Raw genomic sequence first — 16,804 nt, 5'->3', positions numbered from 1 at the left:
TGTATCAATTGAAAGAATAAAAAGCATTCACAAAAGCTCACATGAATCCTCTCCCACCAGATTGCTTTTTATTACCGTCAGTTTAGCCATCACAATCGAGACATACAAAAGAAATCAAAATATGTACAAACATGCAAGTAATATGTGTTCGGTTGGTAGGCTATTCACCTGAACACATCGTTTTCTCGCTTATGTCCAGAGAATTCTATGCCCTGCACTTTCTTAGTGCATTTACTTACCCATTCTGACAGCTATTCTTCTTTCTTGCGTTTGCAGACCTGTGTAAAAGCAAAAAAGTCTGGATTATGACTAATACATTTTCTAAAGTATTGACATTTGCCGAACAATTTCTTAACGCTTGTTCAAACAATGCTTTTAGGTCATATGCAAATAAACCTGTAAATCATTCAATTTTGACACTTGTTTTATGGCATAGATTTGAAGACAATTTAACAGCGTTCAAACGAATAAAACATCATGCGCCAGAGATAAACGCCTCCATGAACTACTTTTAACTTATTTTAAGGTAATATTTTCAGCAAGCCAATGCAAGCACATTTTCTATTAACAAGCCCCAGAGGCAGTAAAGCTTACCGATGGCGTAGAAAAACAGAATGCGTTAACGTAAATGAAAGAGTCGTTCTAGCCTGTAGCTCTGCCAAAGCGCGCATTAATACATCACTTTTTGGATAGAATTTGTGAATTGGTTAAAGGTGAACTGCACCCATTGTGATAAGGTAAAACTGTAAAAAAAAAACTGGTTCTGTTTGGAGTGGCGAGCAATGTAGTCACCGATAAAGTTTTTGATGTGTTAGTAATTTGTGCCAAATATAACATATTTTTATTCTTATATTATTTTTATATTTTTACTCAAAATGAACAAAAATATCCCTCATTTTCAGATATTTAGTAGAAATATTAAGCAAAGACTTGTTTGTGAAAAGTATAACGGAGCTATAAATAATGCGTTGGAGAAAATTTACAATGATTGGCGCTTGTATATGCATGCTTTGATATTTAACCCTTAGATATATATTAATACGACAAACGGACGATCGGGTCTGTATGGCAGGAAGTAACAGCTAGTCCACTGTTGCTCAGTGTTTTCTTTTCTTCTTGTACATGCTGTTGATACTGAGACCACCGAGCCATGGCCACCCCTGTGTGTTTTAATTGTCCAGTGTGTGTTTTCTTTTGTGAATTTGCTCCCTTGTCTGTGTCCTCTAATGTAAAGCCTTATACTTGTACGCCCCGCCTCCGGCTCCTAACAGACTGTGGATACACTACTCGCCTCTGACACGCAGAAAATAGTTCCATCAAATGCATATACATTCTAACAAAATAACGTAACAATAAACTTTCAGCAACACATTATCCACCTATGGACAATACCATTCAATAGATGCACAACTCACAATAAATTATATGCAATGAACATTGACAAATCTCAAATTATTTGTCTTGCAGCGGTGAAACAAATGCAGTGCGGTCAATTTCATTCTGTGAGTTCGACAGATTGACAAAATGAAGTAATTTCGCTTTACGCAACTTGTTTTTTTATGTGGTGCATCAATATAAAAAAATTATGTGGTGCACCTCGTGCTGATTTCAGCATCACCGCCAAATATACCACGTAGCCTTTCAGTTTGTGTTTATGAGAAAGGGTTTCATCTAGCTGCAATGGAGAAAACAAAATTAATGCATCAGCGCCCCAGGAAAATTTTGAACATACAACTTTATTTCCTTACACAATTGATTTTCTCGCAGTACAAATTGTGAATAAAACAAAACCGAGGTCTTTTTAGTGCAATAAGCCAACATAGATCATTATACTAAAATGTCAGCAAATGTCTCAGGAAATACCTAGATTGTAAAGTTCTAATGTAAATGGCAAGACCAAAATTACATTCTCTACAATTTCTGGTTTGTGATCGACCGCTGGAATGAACAAAACACAATGCTCAAGTACTTCGTTTAAAGTATGTCGCAATAAGATATGATAACGATTGAGGAAAAATATCGACTAAGCTAATATTTTGCTTGTGATATTTTCAGAGTGCGTTGATACAAGTGGGAATAAAATTGAGAAAACTACCGGACAGACTTTATGATACAGACAACTGCTAATATGATGACATTTCAAGAACTATTTAAACAAGGGTTTGGTAATTAGATGGTATACGAGATCTGTTCCATTATTATTTAGAATCAAGGCTCCTGGCAATATTGCGTTAAATAAAAAATCATGCCGTCAAAAAGTAGACAATCGTGAGGCTTGACACAAAAAATGAAGTTTAAGAGTTATGTCGTTTTCATATAATCGACTCAGGAAGCTACTGATGCAATGTATAAGATTGCGTCATGAAGCTCAAAACTCGCGATTTTGGAGCCATTACTTACAATATCTACAAAATAAGGGTTAAAGGCACAGTAAGCCTCCCGTAAACCATCACAGATACTGTCAGGCTTTTACACACAGTACAAACACCCTTCCATTTGAACTCTCATCAAACGGGAACATCCTAGGTACCCTACGTAAAGAGCGAGCAATTTTTAAAGAATTAATTTTGCGGATTGACAGTTTGCTTGAGCACGCACTTCCTCTGGCATCGCGCGAGCATGCTTTGTGCCGGTGTTTTGTGGCTCTAGACTTAAAATATTGTCTCGAAGCGACATTGTTGAACGTGGTCAGCCATTCAGTGACAAAGGATCCAGGTATTCCTGGAAGTGGGAATGGCTGGATTTCCGCGTTCCGAAGAAGTAATGTGCCGATACGGACTATGGACTATGGCATAATTTAGTTGCTCAATCTTCTTTGGGGGGGGGGGGGGGGGTCATTTTAGGTAAAAAAATCTCCATAAACTCTTCAAATTTCCCCCCGAACCCCCACCAGGGGCTTTGCCCCTGGACCCCACTGGGGGCCTCCTGCAGCCCCCAGACCCCCGCCTTTGTAAGCTGAACTCACTTTTTCCAATGCTAGGCCCTGTAATATTTATATGTTTTTGGAATCAGGAAATAATAAAGAATAAGATGAAATAATAATGTTTGGATCGATTTCTTAAATTGTTATCGTAAGACTAATTAATCTATATTCGTTAATTGTGATCACATCTTAAGAGCAAAAATGACATATATACATATTTTTAGATTCAGAATGTGATGAAGAATACGATGCAATCAATTTTAAATCTGTTTGCAAAAATTCGATTTTAATGACAACTTTAATGAGCAAACTCATTAATTAATTTTTAAGCCTCCAAGCTGAAATGCAATACCAAAGTCCGGGCTTCGTCGAAGATTACTTGACCAAAATTTCAACCAATTTGGTTGAAAAATGAGAGCGTGACAGTGCCGCCTCAACTTTCACGAAAAGCCGGATATGACGTCATCAAAGACATTTATCAAAAAAATGAAAAATATGTCTGGAGATACCATACTCAGGTTTTCATATTTCATGAAGATCGGTCCAGTAGTTTTCTCCGAATCACTCTACACACAGACACACACACATACACACACACACACACACATACACACACACACACACACACACACACACACACACACACACACACACACACACACACACACATACACTGTCACACACACACCACGACCCTCGTCTCGATTCCCCCCTCTACGTTAAAACATTTAGTCAAAACTTGACTAAAATGTAAAAACGGGGTGGGCGTTTGCTAGGTAGTGACCCCTCTACACAACTTTTGGCCGTAAGTGGGGGGTAGGCGTTTGCTAGATACTGGGCGTTTGCTAGGGATTTTACGGTATATACAACAACAACAAAACCAGCATGATATTTGGTATGCAAATTGGTACATAAAATCATGTTTGTGGAACAAAATAGCAAGGGAATCTAATGATCGCGTTGTCTTTGACAGCACAGCCCCCCCCCCCCCCCCCAAGTGTGCGTCCGTGCGTCCAATACGCACTATAAACCGAAAACTCGTACTAGAAATTCATGGAAGGGGTCCCGGGACGCACTAAATATCTGTTATCATACGTACCCTGGTTAGGCACTGTTTTCAGATTGTAGTCGTCATTAATAGCAAACCATTGATTGGACAGTATTAAATCGGAATTTTGGTCCGCTGTGTTGAAGGCATGGCTTGATAATAATCAAGTCGATAATGGTAATTCTGTATCGGGTTTGTTGTGGAACAACAAAGATATAATTTGTCAAGGTAACCCACTCTTTTTTGCGGATTGGATTAAAAGTGGTATAATGTATGTGAGCGATGTGTGTGAGAATGGACGTTTTGCTACCTATGAAGAAGTGTGTGACAGAACTGGCTACACTGCAAATAGATTGCTTGAGTACAATGTTGTTCGTACAGCTGTACATCTCATTTTTAGAAATGTAGCTATAGACGATGTAAATTGTTCAGTCTGTGACATTCCGACCTTTTGTTGAAAAAAAAAAGTGAGATCAGTGAAAGAAATTCGAAAGATTCTCGTAGGAAAAAAATACAGCCCACCCTGTTCAGAAGGATTTTGGAGAAGAAAGTTAGGATTTGAAATTGACGAAAAGAATTGGAACTTAGCAGCCACTGTCTCTGATGAAGTTCGATTACGTGTACTGCACTGGAAAATATTGCAAAACATTTATCCAACTAATATTTTATTGTGTAAAATGAAAGTGAAGGCTGATAAAAACTGTACATATTGTGAGGATAAACTTGATGTATTGGAGCATTTTTTCTTTGAATGCCCAACCGTGCTCAGGTTTTGGAAATATATTGAAATGTACATATTAGTAAACATTGGCGAAAGAATTAGGTTGAATGTTACAGATGTGCTTTTTGGTATTAAAAGTAACAGCAAAAATATGAAGAAGATTAATCATATTATTTTAATCGCAAAGATGTGCGTAAGCATTTAAAAAAAAACCGATTCACGATTAACACTGGAAATTATTTTTGGAAATCATGTTGTTTTGAGATTTCGTTAGTCTGACGTTTTTATTAATTAGAAAAATTGTTTATCGTCTCTGACTTAAGATAATGCATGTAAATGAGAAATTATGTGTACAAACAGAAAACACACAGTTACGATGTTTGTTATCACGTGTTTATTGATTGATTAAAATTTTGGAAGAAAAAAAACAAAAAAGAAAAAAAAAGGTAAAAAAAATAAAATAAAATAAAAAGTTGTAAAAACAAAAACAAAAAAACCCCACTACAATTAACGTATTGTAAATTCCGTTTCAAACTCTTACCTCTGCCGGTAGGCCCTGTGTCCAGACTGTCAGAAAACTCGAAATCAACGTTATTGATTATCAAACAGATTCCTGAAAAAGGAAAATAAATACACAATCCAAAGTCTGAAAGGGTTCAATTCTCAATAGAACATTCACAGTAGACGAGAAGAAGGGACAAGCACCAGCATCCAGTAACAAGAAAGTAAGATTACACAGAAGCTAATAATAATAATAATAATAATAATAATGCAAACTTTTATAGCGCTATTCTAGAAAAATGTCTACTCTTAGCGCTTTACAATACATACATCGACCAAGCATACTATACACGCACAGGCAAAGAAACCGACCAAACATAACCAACAAACTATACATGCACAGGCAAAGAAAACGACCAAACATACAATACACGCACAGGCAAAGATAACGACCAAACATAAACAAACATACTATGACCAATCATAACCAACATACTATACGCGCGCAGGCAAAGAGAACAATCAGCACATGTAATAATTACTGACAACTAATGATGCAGGCATACAATGACAATCCAATACACAGCCTAGGCACAAGAACCACATAAGGCTACTGTATAAAAACGTGTCAACAATACTATTTACACACACACAAACAGTGCTGACACAAAGCGCAGAAAATATATATACACGTTATTTTAGGCACTAGGTAATAGCTAAATTAAATCACAAAACCGGCATTAGCGGTTGTGGCAAAGCCACGTAATCAGTTTCCTCAGTCACGCATGGGGTGCAGAGCTCTGAATATGACCTGAACACCTGAAAATGGCCAATAGGAATTCCTTTTTGCGTCTCAAATGGCAAACGGATTTGGGACGTACATTGTGCCACCCAATTCATAGTTTCCATCAGAGTACAGCATGTGGACTGAGGTCAGGTGCAGCACTGTCACACTCTAAGATCAGATAGCACCAGATTGTACCATTTAGATTATATGTAATAAAACAAATCCGGTAGGGCATACCCCTTTGCATGGTTGCTGTGTTACCTTTGGGCTTCGCACTATCATCATTTATTTTGGTTTGATAAACTGACCCATTATTTGGCGCAAATCCTAATATAGTTCTAAGCGCCATACAATCAATCTTCAATATAATCATCTTCATTTCAGCAACGATACACATTTAAAGAATCTTCCAATAAATAAAAACAAAATCATGCACACAATGCACATGCAAAAAAACTGATCCTAATCAACTACAATCACAAATCATCGCTAAACATAATGATGGAACACCATTGCACACACACACACACGCACACACACACGCACACACACACACACACACACACACACACACACACACACACACATAAAAATGCACGCACGCATGCACGCACGCACGCACGCACACACACCACACACAGACACATGCACGCACGCACACACACACACACACACACACACACACACACGCGCACATACGCGCACACACACACGAGCACACACACACACACACACACACACACACACACACACACACACACACATACACACACAGGTACGTGCGAGCACGTACAGACGCTCACAAGAGCAAAATTCCATTATGAAACCTCTTAAAATATGCCTGGCTATTTACAATGTTACACAATGTAAGGGGACAGATAACCATGCTTTATACCATTAAACTGACCTCTGGAACTGTCATCCATTTTGAAGAAGTCATCCATTTTGTAGAAGTCATCCATTTTGTAGAAGTCATCCATTTTGTAGAAGTCATCCATTTTGTAGAAGTCATCCATTTTGTAGAAGTCATCCATTTTGTAGAAGTCATCCATTTTGTAGAAGTCATCTTGATCTGTGAAAGATGTTGCCATGCTTGCTTCTTGTCCCAGTACCACACTTCACCTGAAGGAGATATTTGACATATTTTACGGAGAGAAAAAACTCACACATATTGTTATTCTTCTCAACTACTGATATCTTTTATATTTATAAAAAAAAAAAAAAAAAGATTGTAGTCGTGAGGTAGGTCTAGTGCAAGCAAAAAGAAACAAGTCGCGTAAGGCGAAATTACTACATTTAGTCAAGCTGTGGAACTCCCAGAATGAAACTGAACGCACTGCATTTTTTCACAATGACCGTAGTCCGCCGCTCGTGCAAAACGCAGTGAAATCGACGAGCCTGTTTAGCGCGGTAGTGGTTGCGCTGTGGTGCATAGCACGCTTTACTGCACCTCTCTTCGTTTTAACTTTCTGAGCGTGTTTTTAATCCAAACATATCATATCTATATGTTTTTGGAATCAGGAACCGACAAGGAATAAGATGAAATTGTTTTTAAATCGATTTCGGAAATTTTATTTTAATCATAATTTTTATATTTTTAATTTTCAGAGCTTGTTTTTAATCCGAATATAACATATTTATATGTTTTTGGAATTATAAAATGATAAAGAATAAGATGAACGTAGTTTTAAATCGTTTTATAACAAAAATAATTTTAATTACAATTTTCAGATTTTTAATGACCAAAGTCATTAATTAATTTTTAAGCCTCCAAGCTGAAATGCAATACCAAAGTCCGGCCTTCGTCGAAGATTGCTTGGCCAAAATTTCAATCAATTTGATTGAAAAATGAGGGTGTGACAGTGCCGCCTCAACTTTTACAAAAAGCCGGATATGACGTCATCAAAGACATTTATCCAAAAAATGGAGAAAAAAACGTCTGGGGATGTCATACCCAGGAATTCTCATGTAAAATTTCATAAAGATCGGTCCAGTAGTTTACTCTGAATCGCTCTACACACACACACACGCACAGATAGACACACACACACACACACACACACACACACACACACACACACACACACACACACACACACACACACACCACGACCCTCGTCTCGATTCCCCCTCTATGTTAAAACATTTGGTCAAAACTTGACTAAATGTAAAAAGACACTTCATATCACACCATGCGTGATCTCAATTTGTACACTGTATTAAGAAAACAGGGGCCCCTGGACTCATGGGACCCTCTTAAACTTCGCTGAAGGTATCCAAGGACTCTCTACAAATTCAAAGTGGGGGTCCCAGGACCCTCTAGGTGGGGCATCTGTGGGTAGCCGTGAGTCAACATAAACAATGTCTTTCCACTCATCACTGTAATGTGAAACAATGCTTAAAGAAACACAAGGTAGCACCCTAAACCACTTCGGGCCTTTCTGAATTTTTTAATCCAACATGTACAAAGCTTCGTTTGTAGTGTGCAAAACGTCTCTCGCTTCATCTCGTAACTTTAATTTCCATGCGCTGATACAGATAGCTCACTTGTGCACTTCAAGAAGATGTTAAAACTAGAAGTGCTCAACTACCACTACTATCAGTCGACACTCGGTAATACATATGCCCTTTGACCTTTTGGGGGGGGTATCCCGTACTAAGACTAGAATATGGGATTCTGGGAAAGCTGTTCAAGGGCGCTTATTCGCACTATATTCGATTTTTAGCAAACGACTCAAAACGTGTGCTATAAATCAAAATGAATAAAATACAAGAATAAAGAGTTCAAAAAAGAAATAAAAAAGGTTGTAAAATTGAGAAAAAAAGGACTCGCACCCGAGGCCGCCGTAGCCGGGACAGGGGGCTAGCGTACTACCACTGAGCCAACCCAGGCGTGCAAATAGAAAGTTGAACTGCAAAAATACATTACACGTGGGTTCTCGAGCATGCGTCGACTCGTCGGTTTCTGAGTTTTTCCGTTCGTATTTGTGTTTTGTTTCATACATGAAATCGCGGTGATACCCATAGGGCATTTCAATAAAGCCGATGTAACTGGGAAATTGTCCACTGGAAGTACTGAATAATTATGCAATTATGTTTGATCATTTCGATTTATTAGATCATTCAAGACGGGCGCAGTGGCCTAGTGGGTAAGACCTATCGGCCTCCTAATCGGAAGGTTGTGAGTTCAAGTCCCGGCCGTTGCCGCCTGGTGGGTTAAGGGTGGAGATTTTTTCCCCAGGTCAACTAACGTGAGACCTGCTAGTGCCTTATCCCCGTTTGTATGTACAGTACACGCAATTCCAAAGGCCAAGTGCGCACGGAAAAGATCCTGTAATTCATGTCAGAGTTCGGTGGGTTACAGAAACACGAAAATACCCAACATGCTTCCCCCGACAGCGGCGTATGGCTGCCTAAATGGCGGGGTAAAAACGGTCATACACGTAAAAGCCGTGGGAGTTTCAACCCATAAACGAACGAACAAACAAACAAAACGTTTGGAATGAAGAAAATTAATAAAATACACAAAAAAAACGAGTTCAGACAAACATGCCGTCGAAGAGGATCGAACCCGTGACCACGAAAGTAAGGAAAAGCGATCCGGCGCTTTACCAACTGAGCTAATCTGCCTCACGCTTGGCGAGGGATATTTTAATTTCAAATCTTACACTTGAGTTCTCGAGCGTAGTATTCACTCAACTCGAGTTTCCGAGTCTCTCTGTTCGTATTTGTGTACTGTACATTCTCTTTATTTCACTGTTCGAGGCAAGTTAAATTAATAACTGACTCTACTGACTACGTATATGTTTAGAAAGCGATATAAAGTAACGTTAATTTCAAGGGTGACCGAAATTATGTTGATTTCAGTCTCCAAAATGCATTGACCAATCGCCGAAAGGCGCTGACATCATTGCAAGAAAGGATTTCCGTACCCAGAATGTAATACTTTTGATGACATACAAAGGATTTGGTTCGGGACGGCGCCGCTCTACGGGCGTCGACAGAGCCGATGAAGTGGAATACCAACTTGTAGTTCTCATTCACTTGTGCTTCAGTGGATTACATATCTAATTGCATCGCAATATATAAAAGGGGAGTCACAACACACACATTCTTGCTTGTTTTGATGAAATGCATAGTCTAATGGATGTTTGGGTTTGTTGTTGTTGTTTATCATATGGAGTTTATTTTGGGTTTAGTATGTTTATTGTGAATTCAGAAAATGAACAGTGGAGAAGAAAGCGTTGTGTTCACTTCCTGACTTTTGATTTTGAACCCCACCTTGTTCTAACGTCTCCCAGATCACCACACACAATGACTTATCATTTTGATTATATGCACACCGTGGAGGTCAAATGAACAAGGTTTTAGGCGATCATCTTTGCTTTATGATCAAATCATTGTTATAAATTTGGCAGCAAAAAAAACAACATCTATGTGTGTGTGTGTGTGGTTGTGTGTGTGTGTGCGTGTGTGTGTGTGTGTGTGTGTGTGTGTGTGTGTGTGTGTGTGTGTGTGTGAGTGTGTGAGTGTGTGCGTGTGTGTGTGTTTGTGCAAACACCGCACCCAGCCAGCCAGTCTTTTCCACCTCACACACACACACACACACACACAAACACACACACACACACACACACACACACACACACACACACACATACGGAGGCTTACACTCTCTCTCTTTCTTCTGTCTCTGTCTCTCTCTTCTTTCAATTTCTGTGATCATTTTGCCAGGTCATTTGTTTAATAACTTCCTTATTCAGTTTAACAGAATATGTCGGATTCAGTTAAAGATTACTTTGATGCCTACTGCCCAATTTAAAAATGTCTATCAGCTGCTGGGTACAATGTATTGTTCAATTTAGCAAGGTTTTGACCAAGAACATTATCAAAAGAGATAATAAAAGTACAGGTTTAAAATATTATACCCGTCGCGATATAACCTTGAATGGTTGAAAACGACGTTAAACAGCAAATAAAGAAAGAAAGAACATATTATACGCTTACTTACCAGATTTGCGCCACAAAACTGATCAACACAGATGCTGCTCACAAGCAATCAGTGTTCTGGACACAGTTCTGAACGTCAAACTGTGGATGGCGAAATACTGTGCTCCCAAAGCAAAGACTGTTCTGCACGCGTGTATGGTGTCACTTGAGGGTCGATGAGTAATCGCAGAGTTCCCGATTTTAGTTTTGATGAGTAGATCTTTATGAGTAATCGTGAATTCCCGTTAAAGTACATCTACACTTCTACTGTGTAGAGGGTGTAAGGCTGACTGGTTCCATTTTGCTGCTTCAAGCCTCAGGTAAGGATCTGTTATTATGTTTGTCTGAGAAAAAGTACAAGACAAAACTTAAAGCACAACCTGCAGGCCCGCTTAATTTAACATTAGATTATCAAAACTGTATGGAGGGTATAGGGTAGACATTCATTTAGTTCTTTCAATTTGACCCTATCTTGACATTTGACAGGATTTGAGTACTTCTCTAATTGTATGTATAGTAATGGTTTCCGCAGGTTTGTGTTTATTTCACCTGAAATAGCATGCGTTGAACTTATAACATTTATAGCCTCCATTCTGTTACTACGTCATTATCATGGTTGTGCACACATCTTCACAAGACGTTTGTTGTGTATACGAGCCTTTTTGTCGAATTGTGCTTCCAAGCCCATTTGGGTGGCACATGCATATTGTTACACGTTTTCTTTGAGCAAAAAAACACCAAAAAAAACCAAGAACGCTGAAGCGTGACTAACGGCACAGTAAGCCTCCCGTAAACCATCACAGATACTGTCAGGCTTTTACACACAGTACAAACACCCTTCCATTTGAACGCTTGCCGAACAGGAACATACTAGGTGCCCTATGTAAAGAGCGAGCAATTTTCAAAGAATTTATTTTGCGGATTGTTTGATAACAAAATCGGATTGTGGTGCGTTTTGGCGCTAGACCTAACTTTTAAAATCTAACTAATAAATTGACAGCTTGTTACACAAACATTTTTAAATCATAAAAGAATTCTTTTTTCATCAAGACAAGATCAGTACAATTCGAAGTTCTGAAAGTTTGAAAAAAGAAAAGCCCGGAAGTAGGGTCATGCAAGGTCGTGGTTCTCGTAGTAGCCTCTGAGGAAAATTGGACAGAGCGAATAACGTCTGTTAAGCGCTTGATTTCGGCATGGGAGAAAAGAAATTTGAAAAGCATGGGTACAATTATTGTAATTAAAACGTTTTTGATTTCCCAATTTGTTTATTTTATGCAGGCATTTGTAATTCCTGATAAAGTATTAGCAGAAGTTAATAGATTGCTGTTTATATTTTTATGGAAGGTGTATTGACAGTGTTTCTGACTTCCTAACCACATGGATTCACATTTCGACAAATTCAACTTTAATCGTGAAACGTAATAAAAAGAATCAAAAATCAATTAGGCATGTTTTAAATCCGTTTCACTTTTCAACAATAACGTAACATCGTCAGCATACAAAGCAATTTTGAACATATCATCCCAAAACCTATTATTCAAACAATTCAAATTCGAAATACCTTAACATTCTTACTATACTCTGCCTAATCTTAATGGCTAACAAGCATGGCGATCTCAGAGAACGCTATGCTAACACCTCAATTGCCAAAACAAAGGCTAAAGGCGATCGGACATCCCTGACGGATTCCAGACTCCACTGGAACAAAATCAGACAACCAGACTGCATAATTAACACAACTCTTGGCATCTTTCAACAATACTTCCAGGTTACAAACTCCGGGCCAACCCAAATGTTTTTTTAAAATATTTATCATAAAACATCTTTTGAAATACAATCAAATGCATGAAACATCTCAATGGTAACCAAAAGACATTGTTTATCTTGTATATTCATTTGGTCTTTGACATCATCAATCAATCTTAACAATGATGATACATGCCTAGCCTCCCTTTAATATATCCAACCTGATCAGGATTTATCACAGTATGCACAAGTTTGTTCATGCGCAGAGCCAGATACTTAGAAAGTAATTTATAATTTCTGTTGGTTAATGAAATTGGACGCCAATTATTTAATTCATCTCTGGGAAGGTTTTTACCTTTATGAATTAACACAATGACAGCATTTTTTTTAGACGCAGACAAACTACCATTATCAATACTCACTCGGGATCAAATTCAGTTGTGATGCCATCAGAACCTAGGGAAGAACCAATTTTTCATTTGCTTAAGTGCGTGTGACAGTTCATTAACAGTTAGAGGACCCTCATTGGGGTTGTCTGCTCGAATATGTTCTTTGTAAAGTATCAGTTTGCTTACTCAGTCAAGCATTTGAAATCTGCATCTGCAAGTTTTATTTTTTTGTCAACTGAGGTGCGACGGTCAGCGTTTGTTATTAATGTTGTTGTTGTTGTTGTTGTTGTTGTTGTTGTTTTGCTTACTTTACATACTTATCAACAGTAGACGCTCGCCTTTTTGAACAGTTTCTCAGCATACTAAAAAAATAGTTCTAAGTACTCCTAACTGTCAGCAAGTAGCATGTTCAATTGTCTGCAATATCTATCAAAAGGATTTATGAAAATATCGAGTATTACATCAAATAAGCCATACCAAATTTCATTCGCAAACACGGTAGTGACAAATTGACTAAAATGCGAATTTTCATTACGTTAGGATTTTGCCGGATTTTGATACAAGAAAGCCTGTTTCATAGAATGACATGTTCTTTGGCACATAACACCCTTTTTCATGAATGAAAATGAACATGCAAATAATCAACTAATTTGAGAGTCGCCCTGTGAGTTTAAAATATTCATAGTTATGTCAGTTTACAGAAAGTTTAATCTGAAAATAACAGCAAAATAACGCAAGTAACGTCAACTACCCCCGCCCTCCGCAACAAACTGTGTATATGGTATTGTCCCTTGTAAACGCCAACACCCACAGTTGTTCCAAAGGTGACCAAAAGCAGTTTCTAGTTTATAAACATCTTCGCAAAATACAGAGATTTCAATCGAGTAAATAATGGCAAGATACTGCAATACATGCAGTCATCCCGTTGAGTTAATACTTTTGCCCCTGCAGTCTGGATAGCCATATGTCAAAAGTGGATGGAGATTTCAGAGACTAATCTAAGGTTTAAGATGTCGACTTTGGGGGATTTATGGAGGTCGAGTGAACGGAATGGTTTTTCAATACTTTGTGTTTGACTCGTATCTATATACCCCCCCCACACACACACACACACACACACACACCACCCCTTCTCGAGTTTGCCAGATGAATTTGATCAGGACATATGAACTTTCTACAATTATAATATTTTAGTGTGTGCAAGTTCATGATTTTTGTTCAGACACACACGCTGGTGCACGAAACGCTGGATGTACGAAGCAGATCTTGAGCCATCATTTTCATTTGTGACATGAGAATTTGTTCTAAAACTATGACACAAAGGGGTAGTTTACCATGTTCCATTCGGGCAAGGCACTCAATTGCACACACAGAACGCGTCTGTGTCACTGAGAAAGAAACGTAAACAGTAATAGACACGTTTGCACAGAAACATATCCTGCTATAATTCTCAAACAAAGTGATAACATTGTTGTGTACTGTCAGCCAAACGGCAAAGACAGAAGTGTCGCATGTGCAACTGTACAAGTAGTAACATTGAACAAAACAAGTCGGCCTTTTGGCGGCCACTTTTACTGTTACCATGACGACTAGCGCATACAATCGTATTCTGAAGAAGTTTCCATTCTGTAAATGAGACTTTCAGACATAAAGAAATTCTGCTCCATGAAAAAAAAAATCAAAATTGTGCCATATCTAAGACCCGAGCTTTGATCGAGTCATGTGGGAGAGTCGTGCGTAAGTTTTGCAGCTTATGAAACAAGTACTTCCGAGTCTGAATCTAACTTTGCATTTATTACAATAATTAGATGATATATGCCACTCAGACTCTTCCATTGAATGGAGGATATGGATGGGAATATAACTCCCAACCCAGGCCAGTCCGCTACGGGAGCATCCGGGGGACAGCAGACCTCCGATGTCCAACAGAACCCGGATCAGTAAGTAGTATATAAAACAAAACAAAATTGTGTTCCACTGTATGTGATCTGCATTGTGGATCATAACAGTGACACACAGGTCTGGTGCAAATATTTAAATGAATTCACGCACGAAATGTCATGAACATCTCTTCCGTAGTTTCATGGGAACCCTCAGACTAGCTACGCGGGCCCGCACACACACACACACACACACACACACACGTGCGCGCGCACACACACACACACACATACACACACACACACACACACACACATATTCACTCACACACACACACATATACACCCGCACACACACGCACACACACACACACACACACACACACACACACACACACACAAACACACACACACATATTTCGAAAATGATGGAAGAGATATGATGACAAAGTGCGTACAATCTTACATGATCTAAAGTTCAGCTTATATATGATCAGTACACAAAGCAGCAAGTGCAAAGGTCAAATGATCTGACTTCTGTGGCCTTTCAAGGATAAAATCCGAATGCGGAAATCGACTCAACAGAACGAGGTTTGAACTTCACCGGTAGCCAAACTAACCTGATGCTGACAGATGGTTAGACAGGATCAGGGCATTGTACATGAAGAAATGTGTACGTACATGTCATTGATTAATTGTGTGCGCCATTTTGCAAGTGCAAGGTCGTTTTTCCAGCCATTTAATTTCAACCAAATATCTTCGTAGTTGTTGTGCATGTATTTTAGTTTGATTACCACCATCCCACAATGTTTCCAGTCTGTAGATAAAATGATCTCATGCTTACCTTCTCTCCCAAGTTTTCAATGACTCGAACGTAATCCTGTCTGTGTAATGCCATGAACCTAGCTATAACTACTGTCTTCAGGTCTGGGTGTAAAGGAGTTTTTGTGTGTGCTTACTCCGACATTTACCTAATCCAAAAGATTTAAAGTCTGGATGGTTTAAATCACTGAAGTATGGCTACCGCTTAACGTCAAACATCGTACTGTTGATTCGATCTCCAAATTCAGATTTTGTTTTGTTGAAAGAGCAAAAAGTCAGACCATTTTGTCTATATACTTTGCCACGTTTTGTATTGGTCCTATACAATCCGAAGTTATTGTACACCAAGTATGAAGTAATTCGGTCAATAAATGTAAAAAGGTTTTTGCTTTTTTGTGGGTTGAAGTTTTGGGGGGATTCGGATTTGGTACATCCGGGCAAATAAATGTATCGATGTGTACTCACTTTACTTTTTGAAATGATGTATCACTGCTAAGGTTCTTGTTACTGATGTTTGTATCTCCAATGCCTTATATGACTGTTTTCTTCTTCATCTTCTTTAATTTGAAAGTCGTTGTCTGCTTTTTGTGTGTTCCCAGGGCTGTAGCTGACATGACTGAAGGTGACAGCAATCGTTCTGCCGATCGAAACAACGTAGGTATAGCAGAGATGGGGTCTGTAAAACTGATGCTGTATTTTCAAGTAGCTTACGATTTCACAAGAAGTTTTATGAAATAAGGAATTTCTAGTCATTTAATTAAATAAACATGTCTTTCCATAATATGCGTCGTTTGAAAGGCTGACAAGCTGCTTCATATGACTTTGTGACACTGCTCAAAGTATGTTTTCATTGTTCTGGAAGAACGTCTCGAATACAACTTTAATTGACCACTTCACTGCCTGACAAAGTAACTAAAAAATAGAATAAGAGAAGGAGGGGGTTCTAAACTATGCTTTTTCAAATATATCTTTCCCCCCCCCCCACACACACACACACA

General features: G+C 38.6%; 2 protein-coding genes across 4 annotated transcripts in view; one reads left to right on the top strand and one right to left on the bottom strand.

The window, feature by feature from the left end:
- The window catches only part of LOC138957046 (uncharacterized), a 29,307-nt gene extending 18,201 nt beyond the window's left edge, over positions 1-11,106 (bottom strand). For both annotated transcript variants that reach the window (XM_070328220.1, XM_070328221.1), the window contains exons 1-4: positions 10,992-11,106; positions 6,888-7,102; positions 5,234-5,305; positions 240-278 (exon numbers count right to left, since the gene is read on the bottom strand). In XM_070328220.1, coding sequence (XP_070184321.1) covers positions 240-278; positions 5,234-5,305; positions 6,888-7,071 — 295 coding nt within the window. In that variant the 5' untranslated portion in view covers positions 7,072-7,102; positions 10,992-11,106. The remainder of the gene's footprint in view (positions 1-239; positions 279-5,233; positions 5,306-6,887; positions 7,103-10,991) is intronic.
- Positions 11,107-11,230: 124 nt separating this feature from the next.
- The window catches only part of LOC138957045 (uncharacterized), a 62,269-nt gene continuing 56,695 nt past the window's right edge, over positions 11,231-16,804 (top strand). The window contains exons 1-3 of one of the 2 annotated variants that reach the window (XM_070328219.1): positions 11,231-11,289; positions 14,950-15,044; positions 16,406-16,460. In XM_070328219.1, coding sequence (XP_070184320.1) covers positions 14,953-15,044; positions 16,406-16,460 — 147 coding nt within the window. In that variant the 5' untranslated portion in view covers positions 11,231-11,289; positions 14,950-14,952. Of the gene's footprint in view, positions 11,290-14,930; positions 15,045-16,405; positions 16,461-16,804 lie in introns of both variants that reach the window. The other variant, XM_070328218.1, reaches the window with a different exon arrangement.

Source organism: Littorina saxatilis, unplaced genomic scaffold (genome assembly GCF_037325665.1).
Source record: "Littorina saxatilis isolate snail1 unplaced genomic scaffold, US_GU_Lsax_2.0 scaffold_308, whole genome shotgun sequence".
Classification (NCBI taxonomy): domain Eukaryota; kingdom Metazoa; phylum Mollusca; class Gastropoda; order Littorinimorpha; family Littorinidae; genus Littorina; species Littorina saxatilis.
The sequence above is the reverse complement of the archived record's forward strand: the minus strand, read 5'-3'. Positions and strand labels throughout refer to the sequence as shown.